Source organism: Drosophila montana, unplaced genomic scaffold (assembly GCF_035044405.1).
Source record: "Drosophila montana isolate Dmon_TW-CO22-7 unplaced genomic scaffold, ASM3504440v1 contig_2581_1, whole genome shotgun sequence".
NCBI lineage: Eukaryota > Metazoa > Arthropoda > Insecta > Diptera > Drosophilidae > Drosophila > Drosophila montana.
The window spans coordinates 119,082-137,882 of NW_026997444.1; the positions used below are offsets into that span (position 1 = coordinate 119,082).

The 18,801-nt window shown below is 41.7% G+C and overlaps 3 protein-coding genes across 3 annotated transcripts; 2 read left to right on the forward strand and 1 right to left on the reverse strand.

Moving 5' to 3' along the window:
* Positions 1-92: 92 nt before the first annotated feature.
* Akap200 (A kinase anchor protein 200) lies at positions 93-14,030 on the reverse strand. Its single transcript, XM_064682954.1, has 5 exons — positions 13,870-14,030; positions 3,529-3,778; positions 3,037-3,462; positions 1,211-2,971; positions 93-250 (listed from the first exon to the last, which is right to left on the reverse strand). Exons 2-5 carry the CDS (start codon positions 3,733-3,735, stop codon positions 173-175), a joined length of 2,472 nt encoding a protein of 823 aa, XP_064539024.1. The 5' UTR covers positions 3,736-3,778; positions 13,870-14,030; the 3' UTR covers positions 93-172.
* Positions 14,031-14,479: 449 nt separating this feature from the next.
* On the forward strand, positions 14,480-15,409 carry ms(3)K81 (male sterile (3) K81). The gene is made up of 2 exons (XM_064682976.1): positions 14,480-14,564; positions 14,620-15,409. The coding sequence occupies exon 2, from the start codon at positions 14,620-14,622 to the stop codon at positions 15,211-15,213; it is 594 nt and encodes a 197-aa protein (XP_064539046.1). The 5' UTR covers positions 14,480-14,564; the 3' UTR covers positions 15,214-15,409.
* A 545-nt stretch (positions 15,410-15,954) lies between these two features.
* LOC135428942 (uncharacterized) lies at positions 15,955-18,442 on the forward strand. The gene is made up of 2 exons (XM_064683077.1): positions 15,955-16,226; positions 16,284-18,442. Exon 2 carries the CDS (start codon positions 16,290-16,292, stop codon positions 17,709-17,711), a length of 1,422 nt encoding a protein of 473 aa, XP_064539147.1. The 5' UTR covers positions 15,955-16,226; positions 16,284-16,289; the 3' UTR covers positions 17,712-18,442.
* Positions 18,443-18,801: the final 359 nt, after the last annotated feature.

Genomic DNA, 18,801 nt, shown 5'->3' on the forward strand with positions numbered 1-18,801 from the left:
ATGTTAAAAATGTATTTTGCTTTTTTTTGCTCTCTTGTTTATCATTTAATTGTTGGTTTTACGTTGCGTTGTTTTCTTATTTGCTTTTATCATTTTTTTCTTGTTTTTGTTTTTTTTTTTTATTTTTTGTTGTTTTTTTAATAATATGTAATATATATAATAATTATTAGTATTATTCGCATGTCACGGGCAGGTCCTGTGTTGTAACATCTGCCGCGGCATTCTTCTCCTTTAGATCCTTGGCGATATCCTAAAAGAACATGCGAAAGAAATTATATTAACATTTATTGTTATTTAAAATCACATTTAATCATATCAAATTAAAGGAGCATGAACACAGAGCGAAAGGAAAAGCAACTTAAAGCACAACAACAACAATTAAAAGATAAAATGGCAATGACCTATGCCGACGTTACAATTAAACAACGAAAATAATGATACCAAAACTTATGAATGGGAATTAAAATCAATTTAAACGGCAGTTTCTCTGTTTTTTAATAAAGTACTGTTGTAAAGTCTGCGTTAAGATGCGTTACTGCGGCCGAACAGAGTTGTTAGATCGGGGAACTGGAGTAAGGTGTGTGTGCGTGTGCATGTGTGTGCGTGTATGTGCGTTTGTGTGCATGTTTGTGTATGTGGAGCTTAAGGATTAGGATGGGTAGGAGGTAATAAGGCGTCAGTTTGCGTTTGTGTTTTGTTAATATTAAAGTACTTGGATAATCAACGAGCACAATTACATTACAATTAAAACTTGCGCGCAGTTTGTTTTAGTAACATTCCATTTCACATTTCATTCACATTCACATCGTAAGATCATGCAGTTAGTTACCAGCAAGAGCGACCTCAAGAGGACCACCTATTAACATAACCATTAACTTAACAGACAACTGCAGAACGGACTGCTGCAGTTTTACAGGAGAAACCATTTACAATAACATTTACAAATAACAGAGCTAACTGCTTGGCTGGGCAAGCGCGCAAAACAACAAAAGAGCTGATGCAATTCGAGAAGCACAGAAAGAGCAGAGAGCAGTGAGCGGGGAAAACAGTGATAGAGGGGAGCCCAACGCAGGATATGATACCGGAATTAATTTTATGATGCATCTGATTGCTGCGGTGAGCGACGACTGTTAAGACTCAATACGAATATGTCAATGGGGAAGTGTGGTGAGGTAGAGTTGAGTTTTGATTGAGTTCGGTTTTTATTCACCTCAAGATGAGCAGCATCTTTAATGTCCACCACAAATGCATCCAGCTTTGTTAGGCTGCTGCTGTTATCGCTGCTGATCATTTTATCGTTATCGTTATCGTCATCGCTATCTCTTTGCATATCCTCCAGCTCCGGCACATTTTCAAATGTCACCTTGCTATCGTTCCCCCGCAAGCTGAAGTCATCTGCAACAGCGATGATTTTCTCGCTAATATCATCCGGCTGTTCCCCTTCCTTGATGCCATCCTCAGCCACATCATCATTCACTTTGTCATCGCATATTATCTCTGGCTGTTCCACCAGCTCTTCATCCTTGCTAACCTGCTCTGTTTTTTTCAGTTGCTCCTCCTCCTCAATGTCATCGTTATCGTCGGCATCAACATCGGTAACAATCTTTACGGCAGAACTCATTAGCTCTTCACTGATGTTCTCTAAAGTTACGTCCTCGATCATCAGTGGCTTCTGCTTGTCCTGTTCCGTTACAATATCTGCCGCCTGCTCGGTTATTTCCTCAACAAATGCATGCGCCTGGTGCTCAATATCGGCCAACAGTGGACCATCCTCCGCTGTGGGTGCTGGTGTATCAATGTCCTCTTGCTTTGCCTCCTCGTTCACGAAGCTGTCATCGTCGTTGTCGGGCGTTTCATCGTCTGTGGTCAATGCAAATGCCGAAACACGGGAGGGCGGCGGAGACTTGGGCAGTGGTGGTGGCTGACTGAACTCAACTGTAACCACATTAGCCTCGGCGCTATCAGCAACAGAAACTAAAACATCAGCATCGGGATTGGGCTCTGGGACGAATTTTGGAGCGTCGGATTCAAGTTCTAGATTGGGCAGCACAGGGGAAACACAAACCACAGCCGTTTCTTGTTCGGGCTCAGCTTGAAGTTCAGCCTGGGCCAGGTCGGTTTCAGCGGGAGGTGCAATAAAAACAAAACCCTCGGAATCGGAAGGCTCACTAACAGCCGCTATAATAGCAGCAACCACTTGTTCTTCCTCGGCGGCGTCGGCGGCTTGCACTTCGTCCTGCGCTTGGGAAGTGGGAAGATAAACGGAATTGTCGGTGGTGTTGGTGGTGATGTTAGGTATTGTGTTATTTTGGGTGTTGGTTGGTTGGGTCTGAACTAACTCTGCGGCGGCAATGGTCTCTGTCTCAGTGATTGTGATTGTGGAGTTGTTCTCAGTGCCTGTGGTTGTTGTTCTTGTTGTTGTTGTTGTTGTGATACTCGTATTTACAGTGTTGTTTGTGGTGTCTAGTTGTTGTTGTTTTACCTCGATTTGCGACTTGTTCTTAATTTGATCGGCCTCGGACTCGGTCTCGGCGACAGGTGTTGGCGGTGGCGTGGCAGTGTCATTGTTCTCACCAACTCCATTTGTGCCGTTCTGATGATGCGGCTCCTCGCCAGCACTGTTGACGGGTGCTGCCTCCGGCTCGGTCGGGGATTCAGCCAACCCGTTCTTGTCGCCATTGGTCAACACTAGCTCGACTACGCCATGACCATTGGTAACAGCTTCGGTGGTATCGTTGCTACTGACGGGCTCCGGAACAGCGCTCTGCTCGACAGCCTCAACCTTCGACTCGGTGGTGGGTGTAGTTTCCGACTTAACCGCCTCCTCGCTTACTGTTGGCGCGGATGTCTTGTCATCTCCGTTCGCCTGTGGCTCCTGCGGCTGCTTTTCCTGTTCGCTGGCTGCACCATTTTCGGTGGGTTTCGGTTCAACCTTGGTCGCCGCATCTGCAGGTGCTGCGTCCGCGCTTTGCTGTAAAAACAAAATATATTCGTTACTTGCAGGTATGCAAATAATCGCTGGATTTTCGGGTTTACCTCTTCTTTGTCTGCGGCAGCTGCTGCTGCTGGTGCTCCCTCTGCTTCTGCTGGTCGCTGCTCCGCCTCGCCATTCGTTGGCGCGGACTCGGAGCTGGCTGCCGCTACTGCAGTTGGGGATGCAGGCTCCTCTGTCTTGGCTGGCTTCTGTTTGTCCTTTTTGCCAAACGATATGCTTCGGAATGACCATTTCTTTTTCACCTTATCCTTCTTGGACTTGGACTTGATGCTCTCATCAGCCAGAGGTGAGATTTCCTCGGCGCCACTGCCCTCTTTCGGCGAGCCAGAGGCTGCGACTGCCTCATCTTTTGCAGATTCAGCAGACGCATCACCGGAGGCGCCATCAGATTTCGGTGCCGAATCTGCAGTTTTTTTCTCGGTGGTTAAATCTTTGTCGTTCTCAGAGTTCTCTTCGGTCTCCTTTTTCTACAATTGCAGCAAATTAAAATTCGTTTAGACAGGGGCTCCGGATTCTGTCCGACTATGCCTTACCTCTGCAGCGCCCGCTGCGCCCGCTGCATCCTCGCTGCCGGGACTCTTTTCCTTTGTCGTTGCCGCATCGCCATTTAATGCGGGCGGCGCCGACGCCTGATCGACATCTTCAATTTTCTCGACTTTGCCAGCGACTTCGTCGCCCTCGCCAACCTTTTTCGGATCGGTGGTGATATCAATTGAACGCTTGCTCTGAGCTTTACCCATTTTTGCTGGTCCTCTTTAATCGCTAATTGGTTATATGTCTGTTCTGTAAATACGGGTGGGGTGTGCAACGAGAATTTAGAAAATAACATCAAATTAGTTGCCTTCTTCTATTTTATATATATATAATATATTTTTTTTTGTTTATTTTTTTTTGTTCAACGTCTTCTGTTGTTATTTATGTATTTAAGTAATTATATAGATATGTATATATTTAATTGTATTTCTTTAGGCGTATGTATTTTTTGGTAGCTCTTCGCAAGTGTCGAGTGTCGAGTATCGAGAAATGGCAGCGCACACTTTAAATTGAACTTGCCATTTTATTTATACATTTGACATTTTAATGCACGCCAACTTCTGCTGCAGGCAGCCAACGACAACGGCTAGAAATATGCGTCTGATCTGATAAGCCACGATATAAAAACAAAGAAAAATAAACAGTTTGAGTGTCTGCTCTTTTTTTTTTTTGTGTGTACCTTGCCTTATCAGAACAGCGAAAAGACGCAATACGCACGTTTCCGAAAACAGTGAAAAATTCATGGAAAATAACGGGGTTTATCCAGGGAATATAATGAACTGTGACATTTCACAGAGAAAGCTGTAGACCATTGCGATCCGGTGCAAAACGAACAATTCTTTATATACTCTTTTAACTCAACAAATCATTTTGCATAATCATCGATTGAATGTTTAATAATTTAGTACTTGTGTTTCGGAATAATTTAAAGAAATATTCTTGTAAAATTGGGTGTGTATAAACACAGAGTTTCTGACCGAAAAATAATTTAACTTTTTAAAAACGCAGATTTGGACTTCCAGAGCTATGGCAAGTATTCACAGTATGTATTCATGTATCACAGTTATTTGTCGCTCAAAACTGTTCAGCTAGACGTAGGTACAAAAAGACAAAACAACAACAACAACAACAAAAAGCATTAAAGACAAATGAATAATGCTAAAGAAGACAGCAATCGAAAAAATGTTTTGCCCGGCAAATGAATCATCCAATCCAGGAAATATTTATGAAGCAACACATGACGACGACGACGACAGAGGCTGACACATACAGGGCAAAAGAGAGGCAGAGCGCAAGAGAGAGAGAGCGAGAGAGAGAGTGAAAGCGGGCGCGGCATAAACCCCCTTTTTTGCTGTTCTTGATACTGGCGTAGTACTATGCGTCACTTTGGAAATCGAATTACACGCCTCGACTGGGTAAATGAAACAGAAACCCAGCCACACAAAATTTAAACGAAGCGAGAGGCGGGCGAAAGTCCAAAGTCGTCCGGCTGAACGCCGGGCGAGGGGATATATTCAAGCACAAATATTAAAAAGTGAAGTTTCTTCGTTTTTAGGGGTTGTACAAAAAACAAAACCCGTGCGTACATGTCGCATGTAGGAGCGGCGCTGCCGGGAACCTAGGCTCGAAGCTGTCTTTGTTCGCGTTCAAGTTACCTTTGGATGTATTGATTCGCGGTCAGGCCAGAACAGCTGCGGTACCAGCTGCTCCTAGAGTTCCTGCCGATAAAAATATCATTAAGATACTTTTTATTTAAGCGAATAAGCAAAGTACAAATTCAATATTATGGACAAAACGAATACCATAAGTTAAGATCAATACGAATTGAAACTATTCAATTTGTTACTAACTTTATTGAATACTTTTGGTTTGATTTACGTACAGTTCATTGCATCGGGGTATTGACTGTATTGACTGTGAATTGTGCTTTTGAATAAAAACAAACGAAACCGAAACGAAACGAAACATTTTAGAAGTAATCATCACATTTCATCGAATCGTTCAATGAACCCAATTAAATTCACTGAACACCTCGAAGACGAGCGAACGCCACCTTTGCTTCAAATGTTTTGGATCCACCTGAAGATTAATATAAGTGAATCTGAAGCAAATTTGACGCTAGGCAAAAAACAAAACAACAACAAGTTGAGGCAGCAATTAATTTGATCGTATAATTTCAAATTAAATATCCGAGCGGTTCGAACAGAATACATGCAAAAATGTTGATGAGTAATCGCAAGAATATGCCGACACATACACGCACACACAAACACACACGCAAGTAAACACAGGTGTAGCCGTAACTCAACCCTTACCAAAATAGACTGCACAATAACCAACTGTGCGCGTACTAAGCCAAAGCTGGCAACAACAATATAATAAAAGCGCAAGTAAAATTGCGGCATGACGCATCAGCAGCAGCAAGTCGAAAAGGACAAGGGAACAAGGATAAAACGAGCTTGTGCGCAGAGGGTTGCCGGCCGGCGTTTCAATTCTACTACCACTACTACTGCTGCACACTTAGCCATCAAATACTACTACACTTACGCAACGTACAGCAACAACGTCGACGGTCATTGCCCGTCGTTGCCATGGCAACGGCTCGGGGCTCGGCGAAGCTAACGCTGACGCTCGCGTCGACGCTACGTCACAACAGCCCAGCGGCAAATGGGGGGCGTGTGAAAGTACTTGGGCGGCGGCGCCGCAGCCCACATAAAACAACAGGCACCAAAAATGTGACAGCGTTGCCAGACTGACGGCGCACGTCATGACATGCAGAAAATGCGAGGCTAAGCGCTTACAAGATTAGCATAGCAAGAGTCAGATATATGTACATACGTAACTAGTGATTGACAGCCTAAAATTGGTTGTTCCATTAAAATTACCCAATTGCGGCTGCGTCCGCATTATTAAGAAGCTGTGTGCCAGACATTTCGTGTAAATTTCTTTTTTAGTTAATTTTATTTAAACTTGACCTTTTACTTGTCGAACTCACATGCAATAATAGAAATGCCGCTGGCCTCTCACACCTCCTACTTTTAAGTCGCGCCTTTGTGTTGTATTCAGTAAAAGAAAATGTATAAACGAAGGGACAAAGGAAAGCAGAGAGCACACACACACAAACACATACAGAGAGACACAACGCAAGGCAAGCTCGGGAACAGAGTGCTGTCGTCTATAAATAAAAGCGCATTTATCAACAATGAAGCATGTTTGAAATGCAACAACAGCTACACAAAGAGCCATGTATATATGTATACATGTATACATACACATACGTTTCTTTTGTGTGTGTGTGGATGTGTTCAATTGTCTGCTCTCTATCAATTTTGACACTTTAAGCTGTTGTATTGCTGCTGCGGCTGCGCTTTCAATTTGACGCCTGCTACCCCACGCCTCCCCTCCATCAGCTCCTGCTCCACGCCTGGCACCGCTACTAGAAGATCGCAGCCATCGCATGAGACCAGACCAAACGTAAATTAAATTGATTGTGCAGGAATGCGTACGCTAGTGTCGGGGACCGGCCAACTGGACAAACATTAATTTCAAGTCATGCCATATACAAGCTCAGATAAATATGTCTGCATGTATGAGCATACAATCCAGATTCAAGTTGGTTGCATTGTCGGGCATTTATAACATTTATAGCGCTGAGAGCTTGGTAAGTGCGCGCGCACTTAAAACCGCAAGGCAGACGTAATTGAACTTTTATAAGCTAATCAAACGAACGCCCACATTCTCAGGCATACTTTAAGCCACCCTCCCTTTTCGTGCCTCTACACACACACACACAATCGTGCACATACTTGCATAGGACTGCATCATCTCGGCTCTTTCCTTCCAATTTCATCAATCAGCCGCCAGCCGGCGACAGTCGCATGTGCAAATACACACATACAAACGTATGTACATATGTATAAGTATTGTAATAAGAAAAGGAGCGAAGTGCAAGTAGACTCAACAATTAAATAGAAACGCAGATACGCACACACACTGTAACATATGTTCACAGACACAAATGCAAGCATTGCATATTTGTTACTTGGCTATTTGAGACACATCCATTTGTATTGCTCCTACTGATAAGCCACGCCTAAATATAGCTCAAAACAAAATAACAAATCGAAGACATATGTATGTGTACATACACCAATAAACGTATATACCTAAATATATATAGAAAATGCACTTAAATACAATAAATGCACATAACACACAAATTGTCAAGAGGAAATATATGTAGCAATAACAACAAAAACATATTTGTGGCCCACGCAGCAAAAGGCGTCAGCAGTCCAGAAATTGAGGGGGAAGCGCACTGTGAAAAATTTGTGCGAAAAGCAGACAACGGCAACGGCAACAAGAAAACGAAGAGGAAGAACAAGAACAATAACAGTCGCTTCAAATGAGCGCGTCTCGGAGAATGTCTCAAATAACCGGATATAATTGGTTAGCGCAGTGTTGGTGTTGTTGTTGTTGTTGTTTCGGTAGTTGTAGTTTTCGTATGCGCTGCGACAATATGAAAAGGATACATAAAATAAGTGCCATAATTAGTTACAAACTGAAAATTCATATACCACATACAAGCCGCAATACAATACAAATGACAAAACGAAGAAAACATTTTTCAATTATCATTTCCGGTCAGCTTTTGACGGACGATGATCCGGCATTGTGGTGAAGTATGTATATCTGAGCGAAGCGGACTGAATTCTTCACAATTATTGATATGTATTGTATTGTACTCAACGAGCATAGCCCAAATATAAACATATACACATATGCATATGCATTGCCATAACGGTAGTCTTAGATACTTTGCTATCTAAGAGAACCCCCCCAACGAATGATAAAACGAAATATATATAAATACATTTATAAAAAGAAAGTACAGTAATAGAGAGGAAGTGTCTCTAGAAGGCAATAATAACAACAACAAACCAACCCAAGGCAAGCAGCGCACACTCAATTGATAAACGAATAAAAACTGAGGCACAAAGAAACTCCCTATCAATTGCATTGCATGTGGTAATTGTGTGTGATTCACAGTCGGCGCCCAACAATAGAAATGACGGTTTAACTTCTTAACATTCTTCACTGGAATCCAATCTAGTATATAACACAGAGTGGGAGCTACGTGATCCCATATACAAAATCCACATATACTAAAACAAACACATTTTTTACGTACATTTATGTAAATACATAACTGCGTTTCAGCCCAGATATCTGCTACTTACTGACAGTAGCATATCAAATGATAAGCTGAAAAAAAATTGATCTTGGCAAACAATATGCATACGTAGACTTATCATCATTTCGCGGGCGTGTGCTTGTTGCGATAACACAAAACGTAGTAGTAGATAAAAAAATCAGATTTAAGCAAATCTTCAAGATTCAGAACTTGTTATCTGGAAAATTCGATGTCTGTTTTAACATTATATAAGCCAAAAGTATCAACTAGGCAATTATAAAAAAATTTAAATTAAATAATTTTTAGGGATTTTAAGAATGTTCAATCGTTTTTATCTTTTTATCCATATTCGCTTTAGTCAAGTCAGATAAAATGATTTTGTATGAAACTGGATTGAAGCTTGGCCTGAAGACAATCATTTGGCGAGACTGAATCAATCTGTATGTTTACTTTGGGGCACAGTTTTCCAATAAGCCAGCCAAAGAGCAGTGTTGCCCTCTTTAGCTTTATTATAGCCAGATTTGGCGGAAACTAGGAAACATAATAGACAACAATCTGACTATTTTCTAGTTCTGAAATATTAAAAATTCGTTTCACTGGATATTGTTTCACAAATATAATTAGTTTAAAGATCAGAAATTAAAGTTGCAATTCATTAAAATAGTTTAACGCAAATCGTTTGTGCAAAGCTCTTTAAAATTCTGGCAACACTGAATGTCAGTTTTACAACTGTAGCCAAAAACTTGAAACACGCACACAGTCAACTCGCAATATTGGCGAAGGATGCGGATGCAAGTAGAAAGCGTAGCTAGCAAAAAAAAAAAAAAAAAAGTGGGCTGCGGCTGCTGGTGGAACCGGTTGGCTGTGCCATTCTTGTTCTCTTCCCCAGTTTCAGTCTTTGGAATTTGCGGCTAATTAAGGAGTGTGATTGTGTGTGTGTGTGTGTATGTGCAAGTAGTTTAATAAAAAGAAGTTGTTATAAAAGTAGTAGAAACAAAGGCGAATATCAATTAGTCACCCGTGTTGGTGGTGGGCCGTTTGGGTGCTTGATTTTACTTAGAATGAGTGAGTTGTCACAAGTGGCGCGCGCTGCCAGTATTCTGATTAGAAATTCAACGCGCTGCACGCTCTGTCCGGACCACTTTGGTATTGTAAACGGCATTTTAATACAACCATAAATAATTCATAAGACAAAGCGACGAATGGCGAAAATCGACGCCCGCTGCTTCTGCTTACATACTTCCGGTACTTACTCTTTGTCGTGTGTCGCGTCAGCTGCGCGGGTGGCCACTGAATTGTGAGTAGAGAAGAAGAGCTATTTCTTGCAATTGTTTGGCACAATGAGTAGAAGAGCTTTTAATTAAACAGTTAATAACGGGTGAAGCACTTTCGTGAACACACACACACACAGAATGCACTGCCAGAGGAATTGCCCGATTCGTAATGTTCAGAAAAAGCCGACGCACAAGAACCGAACACTAAACCGTTCAGCTTAAATAACAAACAACGACTGCTGCTGCCAGACTCGCGATCAGCGACGAAACAGAAGCAACAGAAAGCAAAAAGAAACTTCTTCTTCAGGCGCTTGCAGTGTAAGCAGAGCTACTGACGGCAGAGCCAGAAACAGAAGTAGACAAAGAGAGAAAGGCCGGAAACGTCGGGAGAGGCGTAAACAGCTGAAATGCGGGCTCCAGAGGCAACAATATTGCATTAAGTGACCATCAGCAGCTATCGATAAAAGCGATAGTGATATTTTTTGTTGTTTCTTTTTGTTGTTGTTCTTCTGCTGCTGTTGCTGCTGTATGCGTGCAACGCGTAAGGAGTCAATAACAAAACTAATGAGCCTTGACGGCGGCATCGACACACACACACACACACACACACACATGCAGGCATCCACACACACATGCACACTTTATTGCTTTATTTTGCCATTCATACTTCACACAATGACCCCACATGGCAGCAAGCGGGCGCTGTTGCAGTACGAGCTTTAAATAAACAATAGCACTGCAATAAAAGAGAGGGAGAGTCGTAAACCGTAAGAATTCAGTGCTTTTCTTTCCCTCTGTGATATACTTGGTAACTTTTGTGTTGAATAGTATCTGTTAATTTGCTGAAATTTAAGCTGATTATCGAAACGTTTATCATTTAATTGAAACGAATTCGAATTCGGCGACTGTTATTGATAACTGCATTAGACTGCACGCTTATAAAACAATAAATATTTTTAGGTTCCCAATGCCAAAGTGTTGACATGCCTTGTCAGTGCCCCCACCAACACACACACACACATTTACCCACGCACTTATAATCAACATGTGCGTAAAAGATGTTCTTGAGCAGCGCGCAGTCACTCTATTTTCTCCTGAACAGCCGCCATTGCCATTTTCTCTTTTATTTATACACATACATATGTATGTGTGTATTTATGTATATGTGGGTGTATGTTGCGGTTTGTTACTTTCAATATTCTTGTATTTTTTCATCAACCCAGCAAATTTTTACCGTTTCCTCTCAACCCCAACCGGTACAAAACCCAACCATACCACTTGAAAAACTATTGCCAAGTAGTTTTTCCTACATGCATAAAGTATGTACCTATTTACAGTTATGTATACATGTGCCCAAGTGTTTTGTTTATTTATAGTGATCGGTGGCGCGCAATTTAAATTGTTATAAATGCCAATTCAACAAAAACAAAAAACAAACAACAGCAGCAGCCTTTTATATGAAAAATAAATATGTATGCCATATTCAAAAATATTCGTAGGCAAAGCAAAAAATCAATCCGCCGCAATAACAACAAACAAAGCAATAAGATGAGCAGCACACGAAACAAGAGACGGCGGCGCAGCCGACAGCCAGGTCGGGCCGGCCGGCTGGTCGCAGATAAGCGGCCACGGCTTTGAAGCAATGCTGCCGGATCGGCACAAATTGCGTTGTTTGAGAAAGGCAGGCACTTTTCTTGTTATTGTACGAAAGCCCTGTACTTGAGTGAAAATGTGGTCGCCGTTACGATAGATAGTGCAAACTAACTGATTGAAATATCATAAGTCACTTTTCTAGACACATTGAATCTTAATTTCATCATTTTTTATGTATGTATTTATAGTTCGTAGAGCAAATTCCAAATATGTTGTAAGTATATTTTCTTAAGTGCCTATTAAATAAAAAGCAAAACACCAGCTGTCAGACAGGGATTTTAACGACTTCTGACTTGACTAACAAAGATTATACTTCTTTCTGGCTATAATATTAAGTTTTGGATCAAGATACTCGAGATTGCCCAATGGTATACAATTCACCTCGCCCAACCGCAAGTTGCACTTGGCAGAGAGTACGTAACGGTATTGCAAATATAAGCCACAAAATTGTTTGGTTTTATGGCAACCACAGTCGGCAACAGCGTTCAGATCCCTGAATAACAAAAACAATATAAAGCGAGTGACAATCACTACACCCCCAACCCCTCCCCATTCCCCGCCCCCTACAACACTTCAACCAAACGTATGTAATTTGAAGCGACTTCAATCCAGCCCCGAGCTAAGCAATATTACGACTTAGAATGCCAGACCAACACAAAGGACGGATATACATACTGTGAAAACTTTTATAACGAATACTATTTAACTGTTAAATTAAATAAACATAAAACCCATGCTCAAATTATAAATATTAAATATTTTATTATCAATCTAGTAAAATTATATTGGTAATATCGGCAAATGCAGTCTGGCACAAGTTTTCAATGTGATGAGTGCATATACATGCACACACACACACACGCAGACACACGCGCAAAAACACACAGACACAACATAAGCAGCAACGCCAGTTAGGGCGGTGGCTGGCTGCTGCCTGGCAGCAGGCTAACTACTCTCATGTATTTTGTTGCTTCACTGACTGCAAACTTGCGTCGCAATATTTTTATAACAGAGGTAGGTGTTTTTCGTATCTCTCTCTCCATCTCTCTCTCGCTCTCTCTGCTTCCCACTATTTCATTTAGAATTGAAACGATCCTCGGCTTAAGCGACTACTGATAAAATTGGACGAAAGTAAAAGCCATTTAAAATAACAAACTGAGATCATTAGGCAAGGATATTTTTAACGTGCAAGTCCAAGTGCAAAAGTGCTGGCAAGTGTAATCAGGCGTAGAATGCTTAAACAAAGACAAGACAACGACAATGAAAAATAAGTCAAGTCAGGCAACTTGAACGAACAAGGCAACAGCCGCAGACAACACACACACGCATTCGTACTCTTACTCACACAATAAACATGCATGTGCATGCATATACACGCATTTACAAAAGAAAGAAGCGACAAGAAGCAAGGAGTGTACGAGTGACAGCACAAAGCGTAAAAAAGGATAAATGAAGCACGCAAGGGAAAGAATGTTGATAAGCAACGAAGAGCAGCGGGCAGGGAATAGAGAGCGAGAGAGATAGACATACAAAAAGAAAGAGAGGGAGAGTCAGAGAGAGAGAGAGAGCCAAACGGATACAAAGCCACCGGCAGCGACGCCGACAGCGGCGACATAGTGGCAACGCCGACGCAACTGCAGGCGGCACACCCAAAATTGAGAAAAAGGCTGCAAACAACGCCAAAAACTATTAACAGCGAGGAGTAGATTTAGGGGGTGCGATGAAGCTTTATTGCAATAAATAGCCGGCCAAATATATATGCATTTTTACCGCATTATTCGTGAAATTTGCACATTTATTTAGCGAATTTCCTGTCAACGCGCCCAGCCCACGTACACGCATACACAGGCAAGAGCGTGGCGTCCTTTTTGAATTATGTATGCGTAGGCTGTATGCGGCACTTATACCAATAATATATGAAGCATTTTTAAAAGATACAAGGATCTTAGCACTCGGTATATATGAATTATAATAACGCATACATTTGTCAACAATTAAAAGTCATAATTCACAAAGTCTCGTCCTACACTCGCATTCACACACTATTAAAACTCCAAACGTACATATACAAAGCGTTATACAGAATTTCAACTACAAGCACTTACACACACAAAGGCACTCAGACAGCTTGGCTTGGTTTTTCAAATTTCGTGATTGCCATTTTTTTTGCGCTTTTCGAACTCTTTATGAATGAAATGAATATTGTAATTTGCATTTACCTGGCTCGTTACTTATATTACGCACACGCACTTTATTCTTATATTCTGATTTTTCAAATATAAACCGTACTTCTTTCTTTCTTAACTACTTTCTGTCTCTCGTATATCTGTCAAACAAACCGAATGCGTTGAAGCAGAGTATGTGTGTGAACGATTGGGCACATTTTTTTTCATTTTCATTCCCTTAAAGTAGCTAAGTGCTGATACTTATCGATAGTTTGACAGTTTCTAGTAAAAGATGGGATAGGACCGTTTGACCGCTGTAGAATTCAAATTAGAGACATAATCGCAGATATTGCAAACCTTTGAAATAGAGAAAAAGTTTATAATAATACATGAAACGATTGTATATTATTACGTTGCAAGGAAAACAAATAAACGGCATTTTATGAAATAAACCTGCTGACTTCCTTTCCTAATATTCGCATTTATAAGAAATATCGATGTATGAATATTGTCAATAGCTTAAGGATATTGTTCAATATATCGATGGAGTCGCTTCCTTCACTTGCGGCGGCGTCCTGTGATTTATACAACGGCATCCTGACACGTCTATTTCGGTATTTTCGGTATATTTTCGGTATTTTTATGGAATTTTCAGATATTTTCGCTTTGTCTGTAAAAGGTCGCACATAATAAAACAAGCTGTCACAGCTTCGGCGGGAAATAGCATCGTAGCAAGCACTGGGATAAAAGTAATTTAAATGTGTCTAAAACACAACATATAAGACTTATATTTGATACTTGAAGATGCCGCCAACACCAAAATCAACATCGCCTACGTCACGCAAACGCTACTGCGGCCTAGGCAACCATCACCTCCGTACACCTCACAAGTCGATCAGTGACGAGAAAATTCTTAGCTTCGCCAAGCATATTAACCCAGAATTGCGGAGCACAACTCTCCTCTGTGGAAGTTGCTATGATACGCTGGTGAAAATCTACCGTGTTAAGCTGCGACATGCCATACAACTACAGAGGGGCAAAAAACGTGCAGCAGGCAACACAAACTCCATTTCCGATGTGAGTTCTAGTCAGCAGGTGCATTCACAGAGCTCGAGTGCGGTATCTGCGTATTCCACAACTTCCGAGAATTCAAGCAAATCGACAATAAGCGACAACCAGCCCACCTCAAGCACCACTTCCAAGCGAAAGCGTGTGGTGCAGCGGCCGCCGGACAATGACGACGACGTCATCGACGATGACGAGGAGCCACTATTAAGTCTGAATGCTGTGAATGGGACGCGGCTACCAAACATTCAACCCATACCCAAGCGTCGCCAATTCGTGCACTTAAACAAGGACGTAATGGATATATATCTGAGTGGAACCACGGGGGGCTGAATTGGTTATATATATATAAGTTATTTCGATATGTATTGTTGTGTTGCTTAAGTTCTTAGACTAATTCCACGTTCACGAGGTGAAGATATAGATGATCGCATTAGCCTTATTATGCATTTCCATGTTAATTATGTTTCGTAAATTGTGAAATTGTATTGTTTGGATTACCACAATAAAAACGACTAGAATAATCAAATTGCGAAGTGCATCTTAGCCGTGCTTTACTTGAGAGTGTCCGACTTTAATGCTGTGCACAGCTCTGGAATGAAATAAATGAAATATGGGCAAAGAACTGTTAATCCGAAAAACCCCAAATTAATCTTGAATGTCTGTAATTTTAAAAAACTAACAGCTAAAATTTTATAAAGTGCGTAAACAATAAAATAAAAACGTTGTTTATTCAGATATACGCCACTCAATGATAATATCAATATGAAAAATATAAAAAATATATATATTGTATATCAAAAACCTAAATCTTTTTCGCATTTAAATTTATGAATTTCGATAGATTTTTTGAGGCAGCTGAATCTGTTATGCAGCTGTTATAGCTCAAAATCGCTGCCAGTTAGGCGCTGTTAAGTTTTAAATATGCACCTCAATTGCATTTTTGCCTTATTTTGCTAATGCTTGACTTCGATTAGAAGAACTTTTGCGAATAGCTAATTATTGTCACAACAAATAGAAGTTTGCAATCGAGATAACAGAATAAAATTCGTGCTCACTGTTAATAACATGTTATTCGAATGTAAAGTTAACAGACGGGCATAGAAACAGCATCAGCAATAAAAAACAAAAATAAAAAAAAAAACACAAAAGTATTGCCAAAAGAGGAATTTAGTTAATAATAGGCTAAGATCCAGTTAATTGTTATGGAGTAAACGCGACAACACGTGAAGGCCTTGTCGTAAATGGAGGGCGGCCACATTTGCCAGTGGCTGTGACGACTTTTATTCCCATACGCCGTTTCCATGCTATAGATAACAGTTTTGCCTCCATAGGCAAGCAAAAAAGTATGTGGCAAGTGATTACCTGAGATTCTGTTAAATGAATACAATTTGTTGTTGCAGCACACCATGGGCTGCATCACTAGCACTAATAAACTAAGTGAACTGCGGCAGGAGAACGTATTTCGGGTGCGCGTGGCCCATTTGCAGCCAAGCGGACCGGAGGCGCCCATCGTACGCAGCGGCTACTTGGAATTGACGCCACGCGAGTTGATTTTCATGACGCCTGGCTGTGAGCCGATTGTGTGGGCTCTGCAGCACCTGCGTCGCTATGGACTCAATGGGGATTTGTTCTCCTTCGAGGCGGGACGCCGCTGCATGTCTGGCCCGGGCATCTACACGTTCCGCATACACAATGCGGAGCAGCTCTATCCGATGTTCCAGCGCTATATAAATGCCGTGAACACCGACGCCTTTGCCCAAGTGGAGCGGGAACGCGAACTCGTCAACTCCACAAATTCAGTGTCGGTGCTGTTGGGTCGCAGCGATGTTCAGCCGCATAGCAACAATTATCTGGAGCCGGCTCCGATGCTGGCACGTACTGCGCTGCAGGTGCAGCAGCTGCCGAACAATGTGATTGCGTTGACGTCCGATTCACCCGACTCCTTGCCAAATCTGCAGCTCGTCGGCGCCGAGCAGGGCGCTCTGCAGTCTCCAATCACACCCGGCGCCTACATCAATACCAATGGCAACGTTTACTTCGATCAACCAATGCAGCGCATGCTGCAGGAGCAGAATCGCTGCAGTTCACCACTAGAGACCACGCCGACATCCACAAATAGCGCATTCAGCACAATGCGCCGGCAGCAGCATTTGGGTGACATTCCGCCGCAAGATCCCGCTCCGGCGCTCAACGAATCGCTGCGATTGTATGCCAATGTGGAGACATCGCGGGAGCGTCTTCTGTTCGATATGCCGCTTGCCTCTGCTGGCTGCAACGATCGTTGCTATGAGAACGTAAGTCGCTTGGACCTGCCCCCACTGCCACGCGACTGCTCGCAGCATTCAGTGATATCCGCGTCGCAACAGCAGCAGCAGCAGCCGGCGCCGCCGGTAACGCCGACCAGCCCACCTGGTGTCAACTACATAGTGCTCGACTTGGATCAGCCGCGTAGTCCCGCACAGTGCTCGCCCAAGACGATGACAAATGGTTTTGGCAGCGGCCTGTCCCTGACAAATACTATGCCACAAACTCCGGAAGGGAAAAAAGCGTCCGATGCTGCGGCATTAGCACAGAACAGAAACTCGCATGCTGGCGCATCGACAGCAGCCGGTTCTGCATCATCTGCCGAAATTGTGGGCACCCAAGGCTACTCGACGATTGATTTTATACGGACCTACGCTTTGAACAAATCGTCAACAGTGCCTGCCCACGATGCCGAGCCGCCTTCAGGCTGCCAGCACCACCAGGACCATGCACACGAGGATGGCGAACTACGCATCTCGCGGCACAGCAAATGTGTGCGCAAGGCCTACTCCATTAGCGAGTAGAAGAAACGAAGGAGTCTAGGAGCGAGAGTCGAATGTGAGCAGCCAGCACAACGAATTTACCAAGGACGGGCTTTAGTTGCAGCCCATCAAATATATACATAAATATAACTTATTCGTTAGGGTTGGCCTGGGCAATTATTTGCCTCGAGCCTAATCACACACAAAGCCAGACACAAATCGCAATCAGGTTGTTTCAATTTATGTACTTAAATATATTTATATTTAATTGTGCACGTGCATATACATATATTATATATATATTAGGTATTTTTACACACACAGGGCTGTTTAGTGCTAGTCGTTTTTAAAATGTTGTGCAAATTAAGGTTTTGTTTTTTTGTGAAAATGCAACATGAAAGGCTTTTAAATTGTAAAAAATTACTCGTTAGTTGTTAAGCGAACATTTAGTATGTATTTGAATGAACATCATTTTGTTGTTCGTATTTTGCGGAACGAAGGCCCAGTGCTTTTTTATTTAATTTGTTGCCAACTTTAATATAACCGCCCGCTGTAATTCTAATTTTTATATTGCTTTATTGTTATCCAAATTCTTGGAAATTGAAACAAACACAAGTTGTACATGATGTATGCATCAAAAATCCATGTATCTTTATTTATACATACATATGTACAAAGTTGAAACGCAGAATATTGCAATAATATTTGTATTTGTTGTTAGTATTTAAGTCTAAGTTGTGCAATAAAAATGGAAACAACATTTTAGCCTCTAATCACATTGTTAATTGTTAATTATTTAAGCTCGTTGGAATATTCACCCCTTAACTTATATTCTAATTTGTCTCTATATTAAACTTGCAGGGAAAAACTGACTGGCTAATCCATAAGAAATAGGAAGTTAAAGCAAGACGTGCTTTAAAGAAACTTCTATGAAACGATATTGATGAACATTTAAGATGTCTCCGATTTTTTGGAAAAGATGCATTAACGATTTAGTGGGTGATGTATGATACACACGGATTTTAATTAATTAATAAATTTGTTTTATTATGCGCTCGAATCGATCAGTATCTTTCGATCCCTACCTGGCGAAAGACTGTGAAATCAGTTTAAAATATTAGTTACCTTCTCC

Coding starts and splice junctions, on each gene's coding strand:
- Akap200 (XM_064682954.1), bottom strand. CDS start 3,735: ATGGGTAAAGCTCAGAGCAAGCGTTCAATTGATATCACCACCGATCCG. Junction 3,463..3,528: donor GCGCAGCGGGCGCTGCAGAG/GTAAGGCATAGT, acceptor CTGCAATTGTAG/AAAAAGGAGACCGAAGAGAA. Junction 251..1,210: donor AAGATGCTGCTCATCTTGAG/GTGAATAAAAAC, acceptor ATGTTCTTTTAG/GATATCGCCAAGGATCTAAA.
- LOC135428942 (XM_064683077.1), top strand. CDS start 16,290: ATGGGCTGCATCACTAGCACTAATAAACTAAGTGAACTGCGGCAGGAG.